The sequence below is a fragment of the Paramacrobiotus metropolitanus genome, unplaced genomic scaffold (genome assembly GCF_019649055.1).
Source record: "Paramacrobiotus metropolitanus isolate TYO unplaced genomic scaffold, Prichtersi_v1.0 Parri_scaffold0000036, whole genome shotgun sequence".
NCBI lineage: Eukaryota > Metazoa > Tardigrada > Eutardigrada > Parachela > Macrobiotidae > Paramacrobiotus > Paramacrobiotus metropolitanus.
The window spans coordinates 1,154,309-1,176,510 of NW_026570256.1; the positions used below are offsets into that span (position 1 = coordinate 1,154,309).

Sequence of the window (22,202 nt, forward strand, 5' to 3'; positions counted from 1 at the left end):
AAGCGTCACGGGGAATCGTCGGGGATCAGTTTTTGGCGACTGCTTGCATGTCTTTTGATACGTCATTCGCATACGGAGTTCGGGGAGAAACCAATAATGCTCCTGTACAACCGACTTGCGACTTGCGTCCGAAACTTTACATGGGCATGACATGATAACAATCCCTACCATGTTCACAGCAGTCATCAATTTGCAGCACCGTGTTGTCGAAAGCCTCTGCGACCTTCTTGGATCGATGCCTTTTCCATCAGGAATCAATTACAGGGAGACAATGTAAACACCAGATGAGGTTTTACACTGGCTTAACATTATGTATCATCTACCAAATTGCCAATGTGCTCTTTGCGCTTTATGAGACATGCTAACATTCAACTTTACTTAAGGGTACCTAATCGCCTTTTTGCGTTATGTTGCATGCTGTGTTAACGTAATAATATTATGCTTGTCTTCAAAATTTTATGCGCTGACGATCCGCAATTCATTGAAAATAAGCAAAGGATACTGACGATATATTGTCATTTTGATTCGAACAGCACAAAGCTATCAAGACTAGCCATATTCGCTTTAAGCCACACGGTCACAACTTACAAGAGTCTACCATCTCGATAAAAAGATTCAGGAAAAGAACAGACGGACGTGGTGTACGCTGCAGCGATGCGCCTCATCTGATACATCCGAATTGCCCATTTCGTACTTTATAAAGTAAACCCCGTTTTCCAGCACCGTATTCCACCTATTCCTTCGTATTTTTCTTGTATTCGTCCGGTATTCCATGGTTTTCCATCCCGATTGACCGTATGATTTCAGAATTCAGTGCACATCAGCCAGTACTACCACGTATTCTACTATTCTGACCGTACTCACCAGTCAGGCCCTATTGACGGTGTTTCCCGTTGTGAAGCATTTGGGCATTAATGCAGCCTTCTTTAGTGCTTACTGTATTGTCATGTGTTCCATCAGCATGCTGCCTGTTTCCAGAGCGTCTTCCCAATTTCCTACCCTAGTAAAGGAACCGGAGGCGTGGGAACTAAGAGCAGAATATGAACGGAATACGTAGAAATACTGCCAAGGATTGATATTACAAGTGCCTTTAGCCATATAAGCGAATGACTGCCCCGCAAAGTGCGCCTCTATTGCCGCGTACGCTTCTAGTATTCTGCCACTCTTCCATATGCATCATACGTGGAATACGGTGACCAGAGAAAAGTGCTGATCAGTACGTGTACCCTGTTCGAGATCGTTCATTCCGGCGCAAACGATGTTCGATGGAGAAAAGAAAACGGTACACACTAACCATATGGTTGTCGAACTTGTGAAAATTTTCAGGTGGTCTATTTTGTACATCAATTGTTAAGTAACTGCGAATACACGCAACAATACAACAAAGTGGATTTATATAAACTTTGTTTTAATTTATATACTCGTACGGTCGTACCCCACAGACTGTGGCGTACTGCTCAAAGATGACGTCCGCTGTGCACTACGCAGACAATTTTTCCCTCAATTCAAGAATTTTTTGTTTCATGACAGACGCCTTAGCTCAAAGCCAGACCAAAACCTTTCTGCGCTACAAGATAGAAAGGTATAAGTAAATACCCTTCATTGTATACCAAGCGGCCCGTGCCACATACGAAGGCAGAATAACGCTTGTTGTGTTAATGAGAAGAAAGATTATAAGCGGTATCTGCACACGCACAATAACTGCATTTCTGTGGCTGCAGTTAATCAATAATCACATTAATCCACCAATGGCCCTTTTCGTACCACTCTATAAAATCAGCCCGTTTTTTTGTTTACTGTATCCCACGTATCAGTATTCCTATTTATCCCACGCGTATTCGGTATTTACTCAAGGTGTATTCTCAATTATTTTGCTTTTGCAAGTGCGACTGACAACGTCTGCTGTGGTGTATTACCGTATTCCCACGTATTCTATCCGTATTCTGCCTGTGTTCTGCTTTTCTTGGGAGTTGTTTTTCATCATGTAGCTTTTAGGCATTACTGCTGTTTTTTTAGTGTGCCCCGTATTCTCGCGTATTCCGCCCGTATTCTCTATGTATTCTTGGGTTTCTTAGTTAAGAAAATTAGAATTAGCTTTGAGTTCGGGCAGAATCCCTGCGAAATAAGTGAGGACACCTCGATACACTGAAGAAGACTTCAGTTATACGAATACATTAAAATTAAGGCTAGATTGTAAAATAATACAAATTATAAATACTGCAAATTAGAAGTACAGGCGGCATGATACACTGGAATACCGGCTTATTGGTAGAGAATACTGGAATTCATATTGCAGCGGAAGCGGCAAATGCAGAGTAAATAGGTACAGTACGAATACAACAGGCATAGTTAAGAATTCCTGGAGCACGTTAGATTGTAGTCGCACGCACAAATAATAATTTGCACTGACCGCGAAGCGCGAGGTGGTGCTAGTAACCGATCGTCAGGAGTATAAAATTTGTCTGACGCCACGAAGATCGTCATGTAACACTTTTCCATTCCCCAAACCCAGTACCACTACCCAGTGGTATTGGCGCTGGCGTGCATTAATGTGGTTAACAACCACCGCTAACGGAAAGAAAACGGGCCATATTGTAGCGATAGAATTTGTACAACGTGTAAGACCACCAGTTTCGAATAGTAATGGTCATTTAACATCAATGATTGGTTGTTGTTTTACTGCATTATGATTCATAACGTCTGATAACGATTCTCCACATTTCTATGGATTTTTACCGGCTTTCTCTCGATGTCTAGAATTCTCACTTTAGTCTTGGAACGCTTGGTTCTCTTGCAGCTACTCTTGCCTGAATTCTTGCTGATTCTCTTGGAATAAGAAACCTTGCTATGCGTTGTGTTTGCGTTGCTCCGTTTGACCGCTTGGGATGAATCGCCTCATCCCAACCGGTGCCATCTAAGTAATTCTAAGGCCACACCGGACCGTTTCGCTTACGGCCGTACCAACCTTACACTACATAACAGCCGCATAATCGTGGTAAAGACTGATCGTCAACCCACTAGAACAGTAGCCAGATAGGCGACTGTTGCAATATATATAAGAAAAGGCTCTTGCCTACCAAGCGGCCTATCTATCTGTATTACCCAAAATTGCAATCCCACTGGACAGTGTATGTTAGTCATTGTACTCGTAGTAATCCACATCTTTTGTCAAAGGTTTGTTGAACAAATGCGGAGGGGTGATAAGCACGATTGCCCGTGTTCGCCAGTGCTCGTCGACAGAGGTTTGTGTAACCAGTCATAAACATGGAATGTACATACACTGATGTTGAAAATAGCCATCACGATATTTTGGGGATTTCCGTTGTCACAGTCTAGTGGTCATAAACGGAATATCGCCGATTATTCCGTGAAGTTGAAGTGTTACTGCTGGAAAGTAAATCAACATCAGCCCTTATCAGCACCGAAAGATTCTGTATATAAAGGGCACTTCAGCTTCAACAAGCAGTATCTGCGAGTTAGTTGTGTCATTGCTAAACAAGACAAGTGCTATTCAATATATGTAACTGAATTTAAATAAATTTAATATAAAGCAACTGTAGTAAGAGTATATTTTCTCCGGAGAAATACGATCGCATGCCTTCAAAAATGACCAGAATCGCGCTATTGTTCTTCGGAATTTTGCTGTGTTTCACCATTGCCATTTTCGGTGAGTTAATTTCAAACATTCTCCATCTGTTTATTTGATATTTTAAGTACTTAATTAAAATATTATTTTAGCAATGCAAGTCAGCCTTATCCGCAATGCGGCTTCTTTTGCACATAGTTGAGAAGCATTAGATAAATATTAATTATGGTCATGAAACCTTTTCAATGTAGAAAAAGCCGACGCCCTCGACTGCTACACTATGCCTCGATTTAACGATAATGACAGAAAGACATGCACCGGAGCTAATGATGTTTGCTACAAAACCCGAACACTGCTGCCAGGCACGCCAGGTAAGCGCGTCATTTTTGTTGCACCTATAGAAAATTATGTATATAGAAAATATAGAAAATTAAAAATAAAATTAGAAATAGATATAGAAAATATAGGAAATATATATATATATATATACCTTTTTTATATAGAAAATTATGTATATAGATATTATGCGATAAATATTGTGCAGTGGCACTTTTTACGATACATACTTTTGTGATGTGGCCTTTTATTGTCTAATTTGCTAACGGTTTACAGTATTATCCTTGTTAATTATGTATACTTCGAATGCTGCCTTATATGGGCTCCCCTTATATTACTCTCCCTTATCTGGGCTCCCGGGCAATATGAGCAAACCTCTACATGGGCGGTTACGTTATAACTCACACTTTCGCAGCTGTTATCAGTGTTATGCCTGACTGAAAATTTTGATTTATATAAAGTACTTATTTTGCCAGTACTTTTGTAGCATTTAGTTTCTTTCGAAATGCTCAGGTTGCATCAACGGCAGATTCAGAATCTTTCTAAAATTCAAAATCTTTCTAAATTTAAGATCTTTCTAAACGTCGCCCGCTTAAATGCACTAAGAACCCCATGAAAAAATAATGTGATAAGAAATTTCGGCATTTTTCAGTTTGTTCATTGGCAAATCCGGTTGAAATTAATGAAAAATATTATTATATATGTAATATATATAAATATAAATCGGATGTGAAATTTCGGAATTCTTTGGTGTGCTCACTTGTAAATCCGGTTGAAAGGAGTAGAAAAGGGTTTTGCTATAATCCGATAAATTCAATTTGACGGGTATTGCTAACTAGCCGGGAGCCCAGATAAGGGAGAGTAATACAGGGGAGCCCATATAAGGCAGCATTCGAAGTATACTGTATGAGTCATAGTAATATCAGTGTATCTATTTAAAGGTTTATTACCTTCCTACATACCTATTGCCTGCAAAAGCATCTAAAAATTTGTAGGTGTTCTTGCAGGTAGCAGGAAAAGTTAGAACTCTATTACAAATTACAGTTAAATAAACAGCGTCTTATTTTTATTTCACTGAAAGTGTAGAGGCGCGGTAATTCTGAATAACCGTTTAAAAACGTTATGAACTGTAATGCGACTTTTTGTTATAATTTCGCTCTATTTTCATTACTTCTGGTAAATTACTGTATTCTGACCTGCGTTTGACTTAGAGCCCCCAAACAGTATACTGTACTGCCGTATACGGCATACTGTACGGCACAACAGTACGCAACCGTAGTGAAAATTGGTGCCGTACGTAACCGTAAGCCAAAAACACGGTTTTACAATGGGCTTGCCGTATACGGTACTGCCGTATACGGTATACCGTACGGTCAATCCAGTTATTTCTGCCGTAACCGTACCGTAGCCGTAGGAGCCGTAAGCGGAAACCGTACGTAGCCGTACAAAAATTTGTTACTGTTTGGGGGCTCTAGTTTGACTGAAATGGGCGTTTGTGTTTGTATAGAAGTCGTCACGAAGGGATGTTCCGATCGCAGCAATAAGAACATGGATTGCAGTTGGTCAGTGCAAAACACAATTCAAAACTGTTACTGCGATGGAAATTTATGCAATTCAGCCGTTAAAGCCGGACAACTTGGTTTCCTGGGAGTGATTTGTAGCATGGTTGTTATGGCTGTAACACGAGCTCTTTTCTAAATCTGATGCTCGGCGGTTACCAATTGTGGTATATTTTTTTTAATAATGTCGTAAAGCGCTGCCGATTTTTGGGCACTTGTACAGGTATTTTTTACATGTTATTTATGTGATTCACTCACTTGATATTCTACAACTTAAATGCGTAATATTATTTACCCGAGATTGTTGATTTTTTAGCTTCCTCAACCTAAGAATGTTGTGATTAATAAAACCTACCAAACCAGAAGAAAAATTTAATTGTGTTCGAGTTGAGGGTTGTATACGTGATCGGCTTAACGCATTATCGGCTTAAAGGACAAATTAAGGAATTGTGGCAAAAAGACATTTGCTATGGTCAGAAGCTGAAGAAATTTATTCAGAAAATATTAATCGAGGCTCACTCCAGCAAGCGCAATTTCTATGGTCCAAAAGTTGAAACCGGTGTTTTGCAATTAGCGTAAAAATTCACGATAAAATTAATACTTCATCCCTACAAAATCAAAGCAACACAAAAATGCGAATGTTTATGCACTTTAGTCTGATTTACGGCAGTTTTTTATCAGTACATTTTTATTTTTTTTATGTGACTTTACCGTCTTTCCGTATTTACCAGCAGATTTTTTAAATCTGTTTGGACGTTGGACTGTGTGCTAAGTTTTGCGATATTCCTTATCAACATTTCCTTCGGCTTCCTTACAATATAAAATCATTCTGTAATCTCTGTTTAAGTTTCCTTCGATTATTTGACATTTTGTACCCAGGTTAATGAAGCTTGCGCCTCTATCTACGACTGGGATTTCCCTTATTATGGATTGTGACAAACCCAAAAGCGATATCTGATGTTTACACTGTGAGCTTTATTAGTGCAATGCACTCGTAAAAATGCCCAATGTTTACAGTAGTAGCGTTCATCGAACGCATGTACAATCCGTACAAGAGTATGTAAGGAATGTCGGGTTCCAAAAAGCCGGTACAGATAACCCCACAATTTGACACACTAGCGCACGTTCTAAAATCTTATAAAATAAACAAGATAACAAAACAGGCATACCATAATACCGCAATAACAATACGTCGTGATTATGATTCTGGCTTACTTTATTAATTATATAATTAACCTGATGGTTTTGGTTCAAAAATGAAAACAAAGGTTCGTTTGCTGATGGTCAACAATTCAAGGCTGTTAGCCAAGTGACCCCAGAAGTAACATACTAATTACAGATCCGATGGATGCGGTTCACTTCCCAATCGCACGATAAAGAACCGTATGCAGAAATCCTTCGAGTCAGTGGAACAATCCCCTAAAAGTGGTACGAGAATTTTCCGGCTTTTCCAGGATTTTTTTTGCGTTTACTTTATTAAATGCACACCGCAGAAATCTCAATATTATTTCCCAGTATCATTTCCCAGCGATCATGGATATATTTCTGCCGGCAGTCATCCTGCTGTTATCTTATCAAGCCCGTAAGAAACCGGCATTAGTCGTACAAAAGTACAAATAGTGTAACATATTTTGGCTAATAACCGGCACAAGGTCAAGAAACGGGTTTTGTATGTTAGGGACAGCACACACTCTGTACTGCTACCATCTACCACCCACACCGCGGATGTTTGTTACGTGGAGGAGCGGATTCGCCATTCGCTGTCCTCCAAATGCAGTGTGTTATAAATATCGCGAAGTGATTGGAGGTTTTTTAGGTATCTGTTTGCTCATTACCCCATACAGCGTCGCTGCCACATCTTATGAATTTTAATATTACGTATAGAAACCATACAGAAAGGTTGCACCTTACCACAAGGAACACGGGATCCCGGCTGCGAATGGACCGGCAATGTTCTGCAGCGGTGTTACTGCAGCCGCAGCTACTGCAACATAGGATATCGTAGCAGCCAATCCTGGATAACATTACTATTGTGCCTGTTTCTACTTTTCTACATATTTATCATCAAGGAATAAATTTAGTTCGTATAATGTTTAGCGCGCAGTGTGCTGCAACGTCCAGCTATGGATCAGTATAATGTGCCGAATAAAAATTATTTCTTGCAGAATATTATCAGGTGCACTTGGATGATTGAATTTTGTGCAGATGTTTGTATTAGTACTTACTAAATGAGCCTTAAATTAATCATTAAATCTTATCAGCTCAAACTGAACGGACCTTTCAAGTCATAACCGGAAACACATGCTTAAGACGTGGCGTCAGTATAATTAAGGATCGAGCAATCTGCGGATGAGAAGCAATAATTAATTAGCTCAAGATTGTTGTTTATTTCACTTTTGTGGGATCTATACATCATTACCTGCTGTACAATGCATACATTTGGATAAAAAGTATAGACAGTAGGTGCAAATGAAGTGCGCGATTCGTTTTAAAGCATACTCGTACAGCGCAAACAAAACCATCTCTATTCGAAACCAGTTTTGTCAACAGGCGCGTACTCGTACCTGTTGCAGGCTGTTTATTACCTAATTTATTTAATTAATAATTTTATTTTACTTATTTTAATAATTTTAATTTATTTTAATTATAAATATTCTGAAGCGCGAACCGACCACCCGAAGTTGGCTTTTTGGTTTCACATTCTTTGTACGAGTACCGTTCCTGACTGCATATCTGTACTGAGTTCCTCTTTACTTCCGGTTGCGCCGTACGTGCATTGTATCCACAATACAGTTCAAATATCATAGCACAAAGAATTTTTGTGACAGCAAACTTATACGTTGATATACCAGAACCAATGGCGAAGATGGAGTTACGGTAATACTATCGGCAATAATAACGGATCAGTCAGCCAAAGCCGTAAACGCGCATTCTGCCGTTGAATGTTGTTCCCGTGAACAATAATCACCCCGAATAAAATCATTAAATGCAACAGCCGACATGTATACATTTCCTCGCTTTATGGCAGCTACACGGCAGATCATAATAATTGGACGAACACTGCATGTAACAACCCAGCGGCATAACTCGATAAGGCCAGGGAATGAAATCATACTGGTCATAATTGGGCGTTATGCCTTTTTCCGCCTGAGTGGACAAAACAAATGCAGCCGCACACTTCTTGCCGAACTTAATGAGGCACAGATGAAAAATCCAGTTTAACGTTCCACCAGTTTGCTTCGTCTGAAAACGGAGCAGCTCATAATGATTTAATTCATCCCAAACATACCGCTGTTTGCCTGATTTTGCTCATTTTTCTTTCTCTGAAGGATACTCCAGATTTTACACTGAACTTACACTGCTTGAAATGGGCAAGTTAACAGTAATTGTTTCTTGCTTGATCGGCTTCGTGCTGCTCATTTCCGGTAAGCGCAGCCGCTTCCAGGCTTCCAGCCGCCAGTAAATCTCCAGCAAGTTGTACCTGCATGTACAAAGTAATATCTTCTTTATGTATCTATGGCAGTTCATCCAGACTTATTAGCTAATCAGTGGACTAAAATCTGCAGGCAGTGTTGTACAATAATTGGTCTACACTTATAATTTCGCAGGGTGCACGGCGCTGCAGTGCTATGGAACGTTGGCGACGTTAAATTGCGGACCAAGCGAAGTGTGCTACAAATACCGCACCTCTTCGACAATGGGAGGTACGGGCTCTGTATAGCGATTTGAAAAGTAATTATTTTTGTGCTCCGTATAATTCATGTGCGTTCACTTCATCAGTTGTGCTTAAAGACCTGGAAAGAATTAATATATTTATGGCTCTCTGCCCTTCTTCGACGTCTCTTACTTTACCAAAATTATGCTGCATAAACTTGGCAGTGTATCACTGTCAGAAGCAATTTCGGTGGCGCGATGATTTCAAATTTTTCTCAAGGTCATTCTGGCCGGTATAAATAATACATAAAATCTTATTCAAATTATTTTTCCAGGCGTTGTAACGAAAGGCTGTATGTATACCACCAACGCCATGGGCTGCAGCATGAGCGGCACAACAGAGATGTGCTACTGCAATCGGGAACTGTGCAACGCCGCCGCAACCCGTAAAATACAACTCGCCTGGCTGTTGACTCTGCTTATCGGCGTCCTTTCGATGACAAAATCGTGGAGCTAAGAGTTTCTTTTTACCGCATTTACGGATTATTATGATGCTTGATTGTTACAATCTCGTGCCCAAATACGCCCATTACAGAGAAAACGTATTGTTAACAAAATTTTTGCTGTTGTAGATATAATTGTTTACACTAGTGTTGTTTTAACAAAGGTGTTTGTTTGAACAAGTTGGTGATTGCCAATGCCGATGAAAAAGCTAAACTAGGTAGTTGGTTCAATATCGCTGTCTTAATAATCTGGAAGGTACGAGTATATATATATGCTCTACGCTCATTTTGCATTTCCGCTTACAGATAGATATCGTTTCATTCTACTACCACAGAGACTACTATACATAGAGAGGACACAAAGCTGAATTTCACTGCAACGCAGCGTTCCTGTTTTCGGTTCAGACTGCAGCACTTTTCACCGTAGCCTTGTGCGGTAGCCATGTAGACAGGGGGTCTTAATGCCGATAATTGGGCGGTTGGCATGTAGACAGGGGGTTTTAATCTGAACCAAAAACTGGATCACTTGCAAAATATTGCGTGTCCTCTCTATGTATTACCAGTCTCTGTGCTACTACCTACAGTGCGGCGAAATAGCAAAAAGTTATCCTGACACTGTTTGCGGCAAAACAGCTGTAGGGTATGTCAAATACACACTACACGCTGTAGGGTATGTCAAATACACACAGTATACTGCGGCAAAATAGCTACCGTATACCACTAAATTTGCTGTATCATATAAATGTGTTCTGAAGCTCTTCGAAAGAGACTTTCATACGTAGCCTCAAGCACCATACAAGGGGGTTTTCCATTAGCAGCAAATAATAATCATAGACTCTTGATTATTACCGACCCTCCACAAATCATTGCACATCTGCCACTGAGTGTGTTAATTAGTATTATTAGTTTTACTGGACTCGTTCCCAAAATGACGAAAACTGCATTTTTTGCTGTCGGAATTGTGTTCTGCTTGGTCTTCAACGCTTTTGGTAAGACTTTAGTTTTCAAAATCAAACACTGTAGTACTGTAAAACATGTCGATCGTGTTTTAGCATTGCTTTAAGTATTCCGTTAAAACAATGTTATTTCTGGATGTGTTAGGTAATATGTGTACTAATATCGTTCGAAATGTAAGGGTATTTCTTTAGTAAATTATTGCTACAATATAGGCAAAGTCAGCGCCCTCGACTGCTATATTTTGCCGCAAATAAAGAACCAGGATCGAACGACATGCACTGGTTCCAACGAAGTTTGCTATAGGGACAGAACAACGTTACCAAACAGCACAGGTTAGTACATATTATTCTGTAAAAAATGTAGAGCTCGCTGCCAACAGAATAGTTAGTAATAAGTCTACGTGCTTAAATGTACCACAGTTTCATTTACAGCAACTTAATCTATCTTTTGATTACTTAATAATTTAAATGAGTACTGTCTGGGGTCATGCAATAAGGATTGTTTTTCTTTTGGACAGAAGTGATTTTGAAGGGATGCATGGATCGCAACAACAGAATTCTGGGCTGCAGCGCGGGAGCGGCGAACACCAACGAAAAGTGCTATTGCGACAGCAGTTTATGCAACTCAGCCGTCAAGGCCGGACAACTGGGTGTCTTCGGTTTTGTTTGTAGTTTGATTGTCATGACTTTCACACAAAGAATTTTGTGAAAAATAGCACACTTCATGATTTGTACAATTAATAATTTACCGTTATATTTTATGGGTGCGCAAATACTTTGTTATGCAGTGAATTCCATAGCTTGAAGTTGCAGTTCTCCTACCGCATTTATTTTATCTACTTTGTACAGTCCTGTACATACGATGTAAGCACCCGAAAATATTACTCAAGACCTAATCAGAAAGTTGTTGTAATACACACATTGTGTGCAAAAAAACTGGAAAACGGTTCTAGCAAAGCTATTGTACCGAAAGTAAACAAGTTCGATCAACCAAAAATAACCTCCAGATTCTTGAAGCCCATACTTTCGTTGGATTTTTCGTTCAGGCGACATCATAATAATTGTCAGTTTTGTTGAAAATCTCGAGCATCTGCATAGTCGGATTTTTTGTGAGCAAAAAAGCTGTGCTAGCAGCGCACAATAACAACTTACTGCATTTGGAAATTATGCAAATTCATCGCATTCAAAGCGTTCAAGTCGTCAGACTGTCGTCTGCACATAGCGGCGTCTTACATATCAGTACATCTTACTGCTTGGAATATCCAATTACTTAAAGCCTTTCTCTGTAAACGGAGCTTTTGATTCAGTCCCGTCTGGATGGAAATGTACCCAGTATAAGGGAAAGCAATCACAAGCTGCGTGCCGTACTCGTGCACATATGGCGCTCTTACCGTGTTTTATTAAAGTTATTTGTATAAACCAGTTGAGCACTGCAAATACCCCGTAAATAGCGGAAATTTGATATCAACAACATACGAGTAGTAATCTTCGGTGTAAATGATTTACATGCAGTAAGCATTCCACTCATCGCTAACGTAAGACCATCTCCTTATGTACATATCCGACACGGATCTGTGCGATTAAGGCGGCGCGGGGTTTTTGTATCCACGCAGGTGAAAAGCGTACATTCAGCCAAAATGATTATTATGGGTACCGTTCAACCATACAATCAAAAGTAAAAGTACGTTGAAACAGCTATCTAGTCAAACACTGGGAACAAATGCCAGTGGAGGAAGCTCCAGCATTAAACATTAATGTCAGTTAATATACAAATCGTAACTCATAGTCTCATACTTTCTTGGCGCAGCGGCAAGTGCCCGATTTGAATGCATATTAATTAGCTAGTACGCTGGGCCGTACATTTTGTTCGGCCGTGCTTCGGACTCCTTATACAGCCATACTGGCTATTTGTCCGGTTTATTTTCCTGGGTTTTGATATTAAACCGTATTATGGTTTCTCTGAACGAAATCCTGGGCTTTATTCAGTCTGGTGCGATGATGCTGAGTTTGATCATATCGGGCATTGAAAAGAGCCATATGGTTGAGGAGATCCAAGACAACAAAACCGGCTTGATTCCCAGTAAGGAAGTGAAAGACCAAGACGCCGACGGACCCATAAAGAATAATGTGTGCCAGACTGAAGCATGCTCGCGCGCCGGTAAGTTAATTAACTGAACGGTTTTGTCATTGATAACGGTCTTTGTTACATATTGCAATCTCCTGCTCCAAAATCTCCGTTTCCTGCTTCTATAAATTAATGCCATAAAATTCGGAATTCAAGGGATATCAGCAAGAGTCTATTATTTTTTACGTGCCCTTTTCGAAAAACAATGATATCATCAACTCTAACAGTTCCGTTATAACATACGTCAAGGAGAGTCAACAGAGCGTTTACTGTTTACTTTCGATTTTAGCGAAAGATTTGTTGGCATCCATCGATAAAACCGTTGACCCATGCAATGACTTCTTTGCATACTCGTGTAACAACTGGATAAAATCCCACCCTTTGCCAGCTGATAAAGCATCAGTATCAACATTTTCTGTGTTGGGTGATGTGCTGAAAACACAGCTTCTTGGTATAACATAGCTAACAAGTAACAAGCGTAAAAGCACAGCGACTTTCCAGTTACCAAAACATAGTTAACGAAATTTTAGAAAATAGCGTTGCTCATCCTGTGATAGCGACATATATGTATTTTCAAGGTGTTTTAAATGAAACTACGGAGCTCAATCCGTCTAAAGCCAAAACAGCGGTTCGAAAATTCTTCCAGCTCTGCGCAACAAACGAAGGTAAGAAAAGGCACTGGATGATTTTCTTGGTATATTAAAAACAAATTAATGGGTTCTGATATGCAGAATAAGCCTTTTGCGGTATTGATTATTAAAATTCATTAATGCAAAATAAATTGTAATCTATTAAAAGATCAGCAGCAGTTTCAAACCGACGAACTGGAGCCTATTTTAATGGCACTTAAAAACGCCGTTTACGAGTGGCCGGCAGTTACATCACGTCAGTGGAATTACAGCGCAACCCAACCGCTTGCCGATTATTTACGCCGTTTATCCATCTACTACGCTGTACATCCCTTGGTGGATTTGTCGGTGAGTCCGTCTCTGGAGAAATCAACGGAAATGGCGGTTTATCTGGGACTGAATCACGGGTTTGGGAAAGACATCATCAACAGCACAACGAAAGCTGACCACATTGAAGGAACCTTGTTGATGATAAACCGAGTGATCAAAGCGCTTGTACAGCGCGGCAGTTCTCCGCAAACAAATCTCAACCAAACCCGAATCGGCAGTGACGCGCAAGGTGTTGTGGAATGGAAGACTTTCCTGGCCAATGTTAAGTTCGTTTAATTTACAACGCAAACTTGGTTATGCAACAATTCTTTTAGTAATGCACAACAGCGCGAAATAGTATTTTAAACTAAACCCAGTACATTTTGGACGTTAGCGCTTTTTTTCGCGAACTAGTTTTTACTGCGATCTTGCTCATCGAACACTGCTCTCGGAACTTGTTATGCTTACCAATAGTTTATCTTTGCAGATTTCCCAAGCCAACGTTATTTTACGTAATGCACAGTTATCCTTTCGTAAAATGACCATCCAGCAGCTGGAGGCTGATTACTTCTCAAAATCTGCCTTCGCCAAGAATTTCACAGCATTTTTGCAGAGCGTGGTTACCGGTTACAACTCCACCTTCCAAATCAACGGCCAGCTGTCGGTGTACGTCGAAAATCCAGAAGCATTCCGCCAACTCGACGAACGTTTACTGGGCATGGAGAACAACGTTACCGCTCAGCGAAACCTGATAAATTACCTCGGATGGACGTTGTTATATGAGTATAACGACATACTGCCTCGAGTTCTTCGAGAGTTTGTTGAAGCCTTCGAGCGGAAAATAACCGGGAAGGCGCAGCAGCCACCGCGCTGGAAAGACTGCATCGATACGGCCGGCCAGTTGTTTTCCCAACCGTTGGGTGCACTGTACACGGAGAAAATCGTTCCACAAGAAGCCCGCACACGCGTACAGCAGATGGTGAAGGATTTACGGGAGGCATTCCGTGAGATCATTACCAATACCACCTGGATGCAGGCCGCAACGAGAGATCAGGCGTTGGCAAAATTGGGTAACATGGAGGAGTACGAATTGTATCCGGACTTTTTTCTCGATACATCCCAGCTTGATGCTGATTATAACGAGGTACAAGAGTATCGCACCACGAAAACGTTCGGACTGTAGCAATTTCGGGGGGCCGACATCGTGTACGTCACGCATTTTGAGTTACTTACCTCAGGGATTTTGCAGATTAACTTGAACGCTTCGCTGCTCGATCTGTCGGTCTATGCCAGGACGATGGAAATGAGGAAGCAAATCCGTTATTTAGTGCAAGCTCCTTCTCGACGAGAGTTGATTGATCGAATGGCCCCGACTGCTCAGGTCAATGCGTTCTACGAACCAAGTACCAATGCTTTAGGCAAGTTTTCAGCAACTGTCATAACTATGAAAACTCTTCCTAACTATGAAATATGTGGATACAATTCCAAGTGAAAAGCTTTCAAACCAGCGCTGTGATGATTTGGAATCCCCGAAATAATTTTCAATACGTTACGGTTCAAGGTGTGAACGGCATGTGTTCATAAGTAACAATTTAGGCCGCCACAATACTACGCGGCTCGTTGATTCTAATGGAACTTTGTGGTGCATAGACAGCCGTCACGATATTTAAAAAATAATCATGCTTTTAACACATATCAAAGGAGAGCTAGTCGGTTGCTTAATTATTATTTACAGCTATATTGGCGGGTATAAGCCAGTCCCCGTTTTTCCATCCCGACATACCGGATTATGTCAACTACGCCCGTCTGGGTGCGGTTATTGGTCATGAAATCACTCATGGATTCGACGATACAGGTCAACAGAGAACGCCGTCAAACTATGTATTTAAATTAACATTCGAAAACCTGGCAGTTGTGTTACGGTTAATTTTGTTAAAGGCTCTACTTATGACAAAGACGGCAACCTACAGAACTGGTGGACAACCGACGACCGACAAGCATATGACGACAGAGCAGCGGGAATTGTCCATCAGTACGACGCGTACCGCTCGGACGTTGGGATGAATATAAACGGGAATCTGACACAAGGCGAGAATATCGCTGATAGCGGCGGATTCAAGGCAGCACTTCTAGTACATCTTTTTTTCGACAATAACAAAGACAGTTCCGCATTTTCCGGTCATGCATTTTAGGCGTACCGGAAGCGTACCCGGGATAGGGGCCCGATCAACTCCTGCCAGGATTTGAAAGTGAATCAATCGAACAAGTGTTTTTCCTGTCATTTGGCCATGTAAGCCGTAAGAAAGTGACTTTGTGTAACTGTTCAATCTTTGCAGAGCAAGTTGCATCGCAATGCAACCAATGACTCTTGTAGATTTGGTGTGGCAACTACCGGCCCGAAATGCAAAAGCTTCTCTTGTTAATGGACCCACACAGCCCCGTGAAATTTCGTGCCAATGGTGTGGCTGCTAACAGTCCAGATTTTCCCCGTGTTTTCAATTGCCAGGAAAAAGATAAACTGGCTGTGGATAAAGGAGTGTGGTGACATATACTTAATAAATATGCCTATTTGCTGCTGTAAATTTTTAACTGAGAGTTTATACAGTACAATCCGCTCTGAGCGCACAGTGCAGTGAATGTTCGCCGGTTTGGCTATCGGCTCGATTTCTTTACTGTGTAAAAGCTTATTTATAAATTATTGACATGGTCTGATAACATCCAGGGTAATGGCTCAGTACAAATATCGTATTCAGTTTATCACACTACTCGTATATCAATATTAACAAACCTGATTAACTGGAAGCTTTCCGTTTGTTTTCAACATGTACAGCTACAGCGCTCGCGAAACTTTCACGAGTGCGATTGTAAGACAGTAACAATCGAGGCCAAGGTCCGGAGTCTCCGGACTTCTTAGAATGGCACAAAAGATAACGTTCAATGTTGCTACAGCCGCAAGACGCAACTAGACCGAAACCTGGGAAAAATCATTAATTTTATGCGCAGGACGTTGCACACAAACACCACAACTTCACCAGACCACTGTACATGCAAAAATGGCGGTTTGTCAGGAAACTGCCAAGCAATCCATTCGGAAGCATGTTCTTATCATGGCTCTACCAGGCTTCGGCCACTACATCCCGTCTCTGGAGCTAGCGAAAAGATTGTCCGGTATCATAATGTTACGTTCATTCTGTCTATCCATTTCTACGATGATATCAAAGAGCGTGTCATCCTTCCACCTGAACCCATTAAAACCTATGTATTCGACGATGGATTCAATTTCAATACGGACAATGATATTGGGATGCTGCGGATTTTCTTGGAGACGCTGTATAAAGCCCGGCCCCGTTACGAAGCCTTTATCAGCAGCCTCAGTACGCGAGGAAATCCGGAAAGCGGCACGGCTCCTCTGCCTCCGGTTGATGCCGTGTTCTGTGATGTGTCCATGTCGACACCCATCGAAGCATGCCATAAACGGGGAATCCCAGTCTATGGATTCATTCCCATCTCGGCCACCCTGTTTGCCCATCAGGTAAAAACCAGTACCCTTGACGATGTAAAATCTGTGACAATATTATGTTGTTTGCACCAGTTAGACAGATGCCGATCTGCTACACATGGCTCTTTCAAATAAATCTTCTTCTCTACAGTTTATTGCTTCTGTCTTTACCTGGATCCAAGAAACTGCTTTGGCTAAATAGAATTTAGAAAAATCAGTAAACTGGGTAACGAAACGTTACCACCCGTAGGGGTTGCGGTCGTGTTTTTACTTACAAATTAAACGTTGCTGAAGTTCGTTCTTCAAAAATTTACAGAGCTCCGTTAACAAAGACACTCCCGCGCTATCCGACGACGTATTCTATAGCGGAGGCGAGGCCACCAATCGCTGCGATATGATAGCGGAAAGCTTGAAAACCTGGCAGCTGGAGTTCGGTCCCGCCCATGCACTCGCCACCGGCTTGCTGATTAATTCTTTTGAAGAACTGGAGCCGCAAGCAATGGCGATGCTTAAAGCGTTTCCGCAATTTGAAAAGGTCCCCATGACATTTGTTGGCCCTCTTTTGCCACTGGAAAATTTAAAATCGGAAGACATTTTATCCCAACGGCTACAACACTGGATGGACAAACAAGAAGACCGCAGTGTGGTGTACTTTTCGTTCGGTACCGCTGCCGTGCCTTCCGCCGAACAGCTTAAGGAAATCGCTGAGGCGTTGGTATCGTTAAAGCGTCCGTTTATTTGGTCTTTGCGGAGCCCACAGCAAACTCTGCTTAGCGAACCATTCATACGTACCACAGCGGAAACCATGACAGATACGACGCCGTACTTGATTCTGCCCTGGGCTCCGCAAAAACAGATCCTTGCACACAAGGCCACCGGCGTCTATGTCAGTCACTGTGGATGGAACAGCACGCTGGAAGCTGTGTCGTACGGTGTGCCGGTGGTCGCCTGGCCAATGTTCGGCGACCAGCACTACAATGCGACGCTGATTGAGCAATGCGGAATGGGAAAGTGTATGGCGGTGGCCGGAATGAAGTCTAGCACAACACCGGCCTCACAAATTGCGGAGATCATCGAGGAGGTCGGCGGCTGCAATCATGAAGGAAAGCCAAAGAAACCGTACTTGGGAAAGGCACAGGAACTTGCTGCAAGTGCCAGAAAGGCCTGTGGACCCGACGGGAAGTCGACTAGTAACTTGGAAAAAGTTTTACAGGAAGTCGCTGAATTTTAAATACGGTTAGCAGCATTACAGACCACAGTGCAGGCCTTACTAGTTGTTTGCGCGTGGTAAAAATAAAACTAATGACTTTTATTCTCGTATCTGGTCATCGAATACCGGAAGCTATGCGGCACTTTTCCGTATTCTTAACGACATTGGATCAACTCGTTTTCCGAAAGCATGCAACTTTTGTATTGTTCTTAGTGGGTGCATGATTTGTAATAGACAAAAAAGAAATTGAACAAGTTTGAAATATACATCGTACTTGGGAATATATGTACATCGGAAACTATATATATACTTGGAAATATACATCGTAGTTGGAAATATACATCGTAGTTGGAAATATACATCGTACTTAATTTCCTCGAAATTTGATTTTTCTGCTACATCTTATTGCTGCTTACAGCTGCCGCCCATCATAAATAATTTTTCTAGTATGTTTTTGCTGCTTTCTGTAAAGGGTATACCGCAGTAAGAAACCAAGCGTGCCGCTGAAATGTTGTAATCACATATTTCCGGCGAGATCCACAGTAAAATCACGTGTAAGTTGTGTAACTATAAAATGTCGAGCAGTATTAAGCAGCTGCAGAGATTAATCGTAATAATAGAAAACAATAGTCCATTTCTAAGTATTAACGAACACTGAAGATAACGTCAGATAAGACTGAAAAAGCTATTGAGACACTCGTCTGGAGAAAACATGTTGCCGCCGTTCACATGTTGATGTACACAGTCTGCACTGTAATCAGTACTGACGAGGCACCAACGTGCAAGCACAATGGCCGCCGGCAAAGAAATGCCTAACGTACCCAACCGAAAGCATATCCTCGTCATCGCTCTACCGGCCTTTGGTCACTACATCCCTTCTCTGGAATTAGCGAAAAAGATCGTTCAATACCACGATGTTACGTTCGTTTTGTCCAGTCACAGATACGATGAGATTAAGGAACGCGGCATTCTCCCACCGAAACCCATCGGTACCTACGTCTTCGACGATGGATTCAGCTACAACTTGGACGTCCACATTGGAGACCTGCAAATCTTCCTGGCCAAACTGCGGAATGCCCGGCCGCACTATGCAGACTTTATTAACAGCCTCAGTATCCGAGGGGATTCCACTGACAATGAGAAGACGTCGGAACTACCTCCGGTAGATGGGGTGTTTTGCGACCTATCCATGCCGATGCCGATCGAAACATGTCAACAACGGAGCATTCCGGTTTATGGTTTCGTTCCCATGTCGGCGACTTTGTTCGCTTTACAGGTATGATGGAAATTTCTAATATTTTGTTTTATTTAACATCTTTTGATGACAGTAGATCTGCCCGTATTAGGTGTGTATCTGTGTACTGCGTATACGACGTTCTCGAAGTATGTACACAACGTACAATGCTTCTACGGCAAAGCAAATCATAAATGCGTTACAGTTTCGGGAAATGAGAACGTTGTTATTTGAATGGTTTGCCTTTGGATGGTTTTTCTTAGCCGATATGATCGACTGAGTATAACAGAAATGAATTGTTAGCAATTTATAAAGAACTCGTACACGGAACTGCATTTTGATTAAGATGCAGATTAGAATGCTATTTGTACAAAAGCAAATTGTCAATTGTAGAGCGCCATTAATGCAAATACCCCTACACTTCCTGATGAGGTATTCTTCAGTGGACAAGACGATACCATCAACCGCTGTGAAATGGTAGCGGAGAGCTTAAAAACCTGGCAACTAGAATTTGGTCCAGCTCACACACTGGTAACCGGTATCCTGTTTAATTCCTGCGATGAACTAGAGCCTCAAGCCCATGCCATGCTCCGGGCCTACCCCCAATTCGAGAAGATCCCGCTGACTTTCATTGGACCATTGTTACCGGAAGCGGAGGGAAAGCCGGAAGACATGTTATCCCAACGGATTGGTGACTGGATGAGCCAACAGGATGATCGCAGCGTGGTGTACTTTTCGTTTGGCACTGCGGCAGTTCCGTCCGCCGAACAGCTGGCGGAAATCGCTGAAGCGTTGGTATCGTTAAAACGGCCCTTTATTTGGTCTTTGCGGAATGCGCAGCAGAATCTGCTAGATGAACGCTTCATTCGTTCTACGGCGGAAACCATCACGGTTGCAACACCGTATTTGATTCTGCACTGGGCACCACAGAAGCAGATCCTGGCGCACAAGGCCACCGGTGTCTACGTCAGCCATTGTGGATGGAATAGCACTCTGGAAGCCGTAGCGTACGGTGTGCCGGTGGTCGCCTGGCCAATGTTCGGTGACCAAAATTACAATGCGTCGGTTGTTGAACAGTGCGGAATAGGAAAGTGCATGGCGGTGGCCGGGATGAAGTCCAGCACAACACCGGTCCGACAGATTGCCGAGATCATCGAGGAAGTTGGAGGTTGGAAGGATGGAGGAGATGGCAATAGCCCGTATTTTGTTAAGACGCAGGGACTGTCCAAGCAAATCAGAAAGGCGTCTGCGACTGACGGGAAGTCGACTAATAACTTGCAAGAAATTATGAACAATATTTCCAAACTGTAGACTCGATGTCCCTCACGTAATTGGTGTAAATGGTTATCACTATTCATATCGTGATATACCGATACAGTAATCGTAACGTTGCAATACTTAATTATTTCCGATTTCTTGTGCATAACAGAGATATTTCTAATTTCGGAATTATGTTTTAATAACATAATATGTGCAGCCGTTAAGGACTCTAAGGTTCAACTCGTTCAGCTTATTGTCAGTGAAACAAGTTAAAAAAATTAACACGCTTGAAATACAAGGTACCTACTCGTTTTATTTGCAGAGGTTTGAAAGGTAACAGCTACAGTTTCACTTCCAACAGTAATTATAATGTATACGTATAAGTGTTAAAAGCAGTGATACAAAGAAAACCTGCAATTATACTATTATGGTCACCAACAAGCGCACGTGCAGTTTGTCCTTGTATGGTTATAATAATGGACATGTTACTCAGGCTGTATTTATTTCATTCTTAAACTAATAAACAGAATGTTCAGCGTGTCGTGAAGTCAGACATGACACTACGGGTAGGGACTGTAACATTTGCTGATTTGCAAATTCCCCTCAAATTCTTTCGAAAAGTGGGAAAAAACACAACGTAATAAAAAAAGGGCATAATATCTTTGAGGCAGTCAAACGCGGTAAACAACATCGTAGCAGTTAAACCCAGCAGCCCATTCTGCATGGCAAAGAAATATATCAACCGGGCGACCGACTGGCACACAACATTGGTCATCACCACGGCCGATCCTGCGGCTACACTGCGCACAACACTCTTCATTAGCTGATTATTTTCGCCATGATTGTCAGGGTTAATCGCTCGGCGCCGGTGTACACGCATCTTCATACGCAAGGCGATCCACGACGTGCGACACTGTGGAGCAGCGATCAGCGCCAGTGTCACGAAGAACTGAACATTGTAAAAAACAATCCACGTGCGGTCGCGCCAGACCAGTTGCCCGATATCCCGGCACGTGACCACGAGAATGGAGTTTCCCAGGAGAACAAAGAGAATGCAGTAGAAGCCACCAACGCCGATCCAAATTAACCAGATACCGAAAACAATTACCCGACGGGAAATTTTATTTCGGTAGAAAACCGGGAATTCCACCGATGCCCATCGATCGACACTAATGAGCATAATTAGGATGTTGATTAACGGGCCGCTAGCAGCACGCACCGCTGTGCCAATCTTGGCGAGGAGGATGAAGCGCAGTGTAACATCGACGACGCGGTAAATTGTCCCAATGAAACTGACAAAACTGCATAAGAATTCCGCGGCGGATAAAGCGGTATGTAAAAG

General features: G+C 41.9%; 5 protein-coding genes and 2 long non-coding RNA genes across 8 annotated transcripts; all 7 read left to right on the plus strand.

Annotated features, from left to right (window-relative positions):
* Positions 1–3,353: 3,353 nt before the first annotated feature.
* LOC129589648 (uncharacterized) lies at positions 3,354–5,867 on the plus strand. The gene is made up of 3 exons (XR_008690639.1): positions 3,354–3,667; positions 3,838–3,957; positions 5,430–5,867. It is a non-coding gene; the product is annotated as an uncharacterized LOC129589648 (long non-coding RNA).
* Positions 5,868–6,794: 927 nt separating this feature from the next.
* Positions 6,795–7,619, plus strand: LOC129589713 (uncharacterized). Its single transcript, XR_008690651.1, has 4 exons — positions 6,795–6,909; positions 6,997–7,063; positions 7,160–7,297; positions 7,366–7,619. It is a non-coding gene; the product is annotated as an uncharacterized LOC129589713 (long non-coding RNA).
* A 1,022-nt stretch (positions 7,620–8,641) lies between these two features.
* Positions 8,642–9,846, plus strand: LOC129589665 (uncharacterized). Its single transcript, XM_055484501.1, has 3 exons — positions 8,642–8,906; positions 9,090–9,185; positions 9,471–9,846. Exons 1-3 carry the CDS (start codon positions 8,849–8,851, stop codon positions 9,650–9,652), a joined length of 336 nt encoding a protein of 111 aa, XP_055340476.1. The 5' UTR covers positions 8,642–8,848; the 3' UTR covers positions 9,653–9,846.
* A 573-nt stretch (positions 9,847–10,419) lies between these two features.
* On the plus strand, positions 10,420–11,541 carry LOC129589664 (uncharacterized). Its single transcript, XM_055484500.1, has 3 exons — positions 10,420–10,627; positions 10,808–10,927; positions 11,113–11,541. Exons 1-3 carry the CDS (start codon positions 10,567–10,569, stop codon positions 11,301–11,303), a joined length of 372 nt encoding a protein of 123 aa, XP_055340475.1. The 5' UTR covers positions 10,420–10,566; the 3' UTR covers positions 11,304–11,541.
* Positions 11,542–12,284: 743 nt separating this feature from the next.
* LOC129589653 (neprilysin-4-like) lies at positions 12,285–16,217 on the plus strand. 2 transcript variants are annotated; one of them, XM_055484487.1, is made up of 11 exons: positions 12,285–12,752; positions 13,009–13,170; positions 13,298–13,384; positions 13,518–13,696; positions 13,850–13,939; positions 14,145–14,801; positions 14,907–15,075; positions 15,393–15,512; positions 15,596–15,789; positions 15,850–15,947; positions 16,032–16,217. In XM_055484487.1, the coding sequence occupies exons 1-11, from the start codon at positions 12,545–12,547 to the stop codon at positions 16,078–16,080; spliced, it is 2,013 nt and encodes a 670-aa protein (XP_055340462.1). In that variant the 5' UTR covers positions 12,285–12,544; the 3' UTR covers positions 16,081–16,217. The 2 variants fall into 2 exon arrangements, with proteins under 2 accessions (XP_055340462.1, XP_055340461.1); XM_055484486.1 differs by having other exon boundaries at positions 13,518–13,939.
* A 377-nt stretch (positions 16,218–16,594) lies between these two features.
* LOC129589654 (uncharacterized) lies at positions 16,595–18,621 on the plus strand. Its single transcript, XM_055484488.1, has 2 exons — positions 16,595–17,189; positions 17,473–18,621. Exons 1-2 carry the CDS (start codon positions 16,653–16,655, stop codon positions 18,385–18,387), a joined length of 1,452 nt encoding a protein of 483 aa, XP_055340463.1. The 5' UTR covers positions 16,595–16,652; the 3' UTR covers positions 18,388–18,621.
* A 487-nt stretch (positions 18,622–19,108) lies between these two features.
* Positions 19,109–21,141, plus strand: LOC129589655 (uncharacterized). The gene is made up of 2 exons (XM_055484489.1): positions 19,109–19,642; positions 19,994–21,141. The coding sequence occupies exons 1-2, from the start codon at positions 19,157–19,159 to the stop codon at positions 20,909–20,911; spliced, it is 1,404 nt and encodes a 467-aa protein (XP_055340464.1). The 5' UTR covers positions 19,109–19,156; the 3' UTR covers positions 20,912–21,141.
* The last annotated feature ends 1,061 nt before the right edge of the window (positions 21,142–22,202 follow it).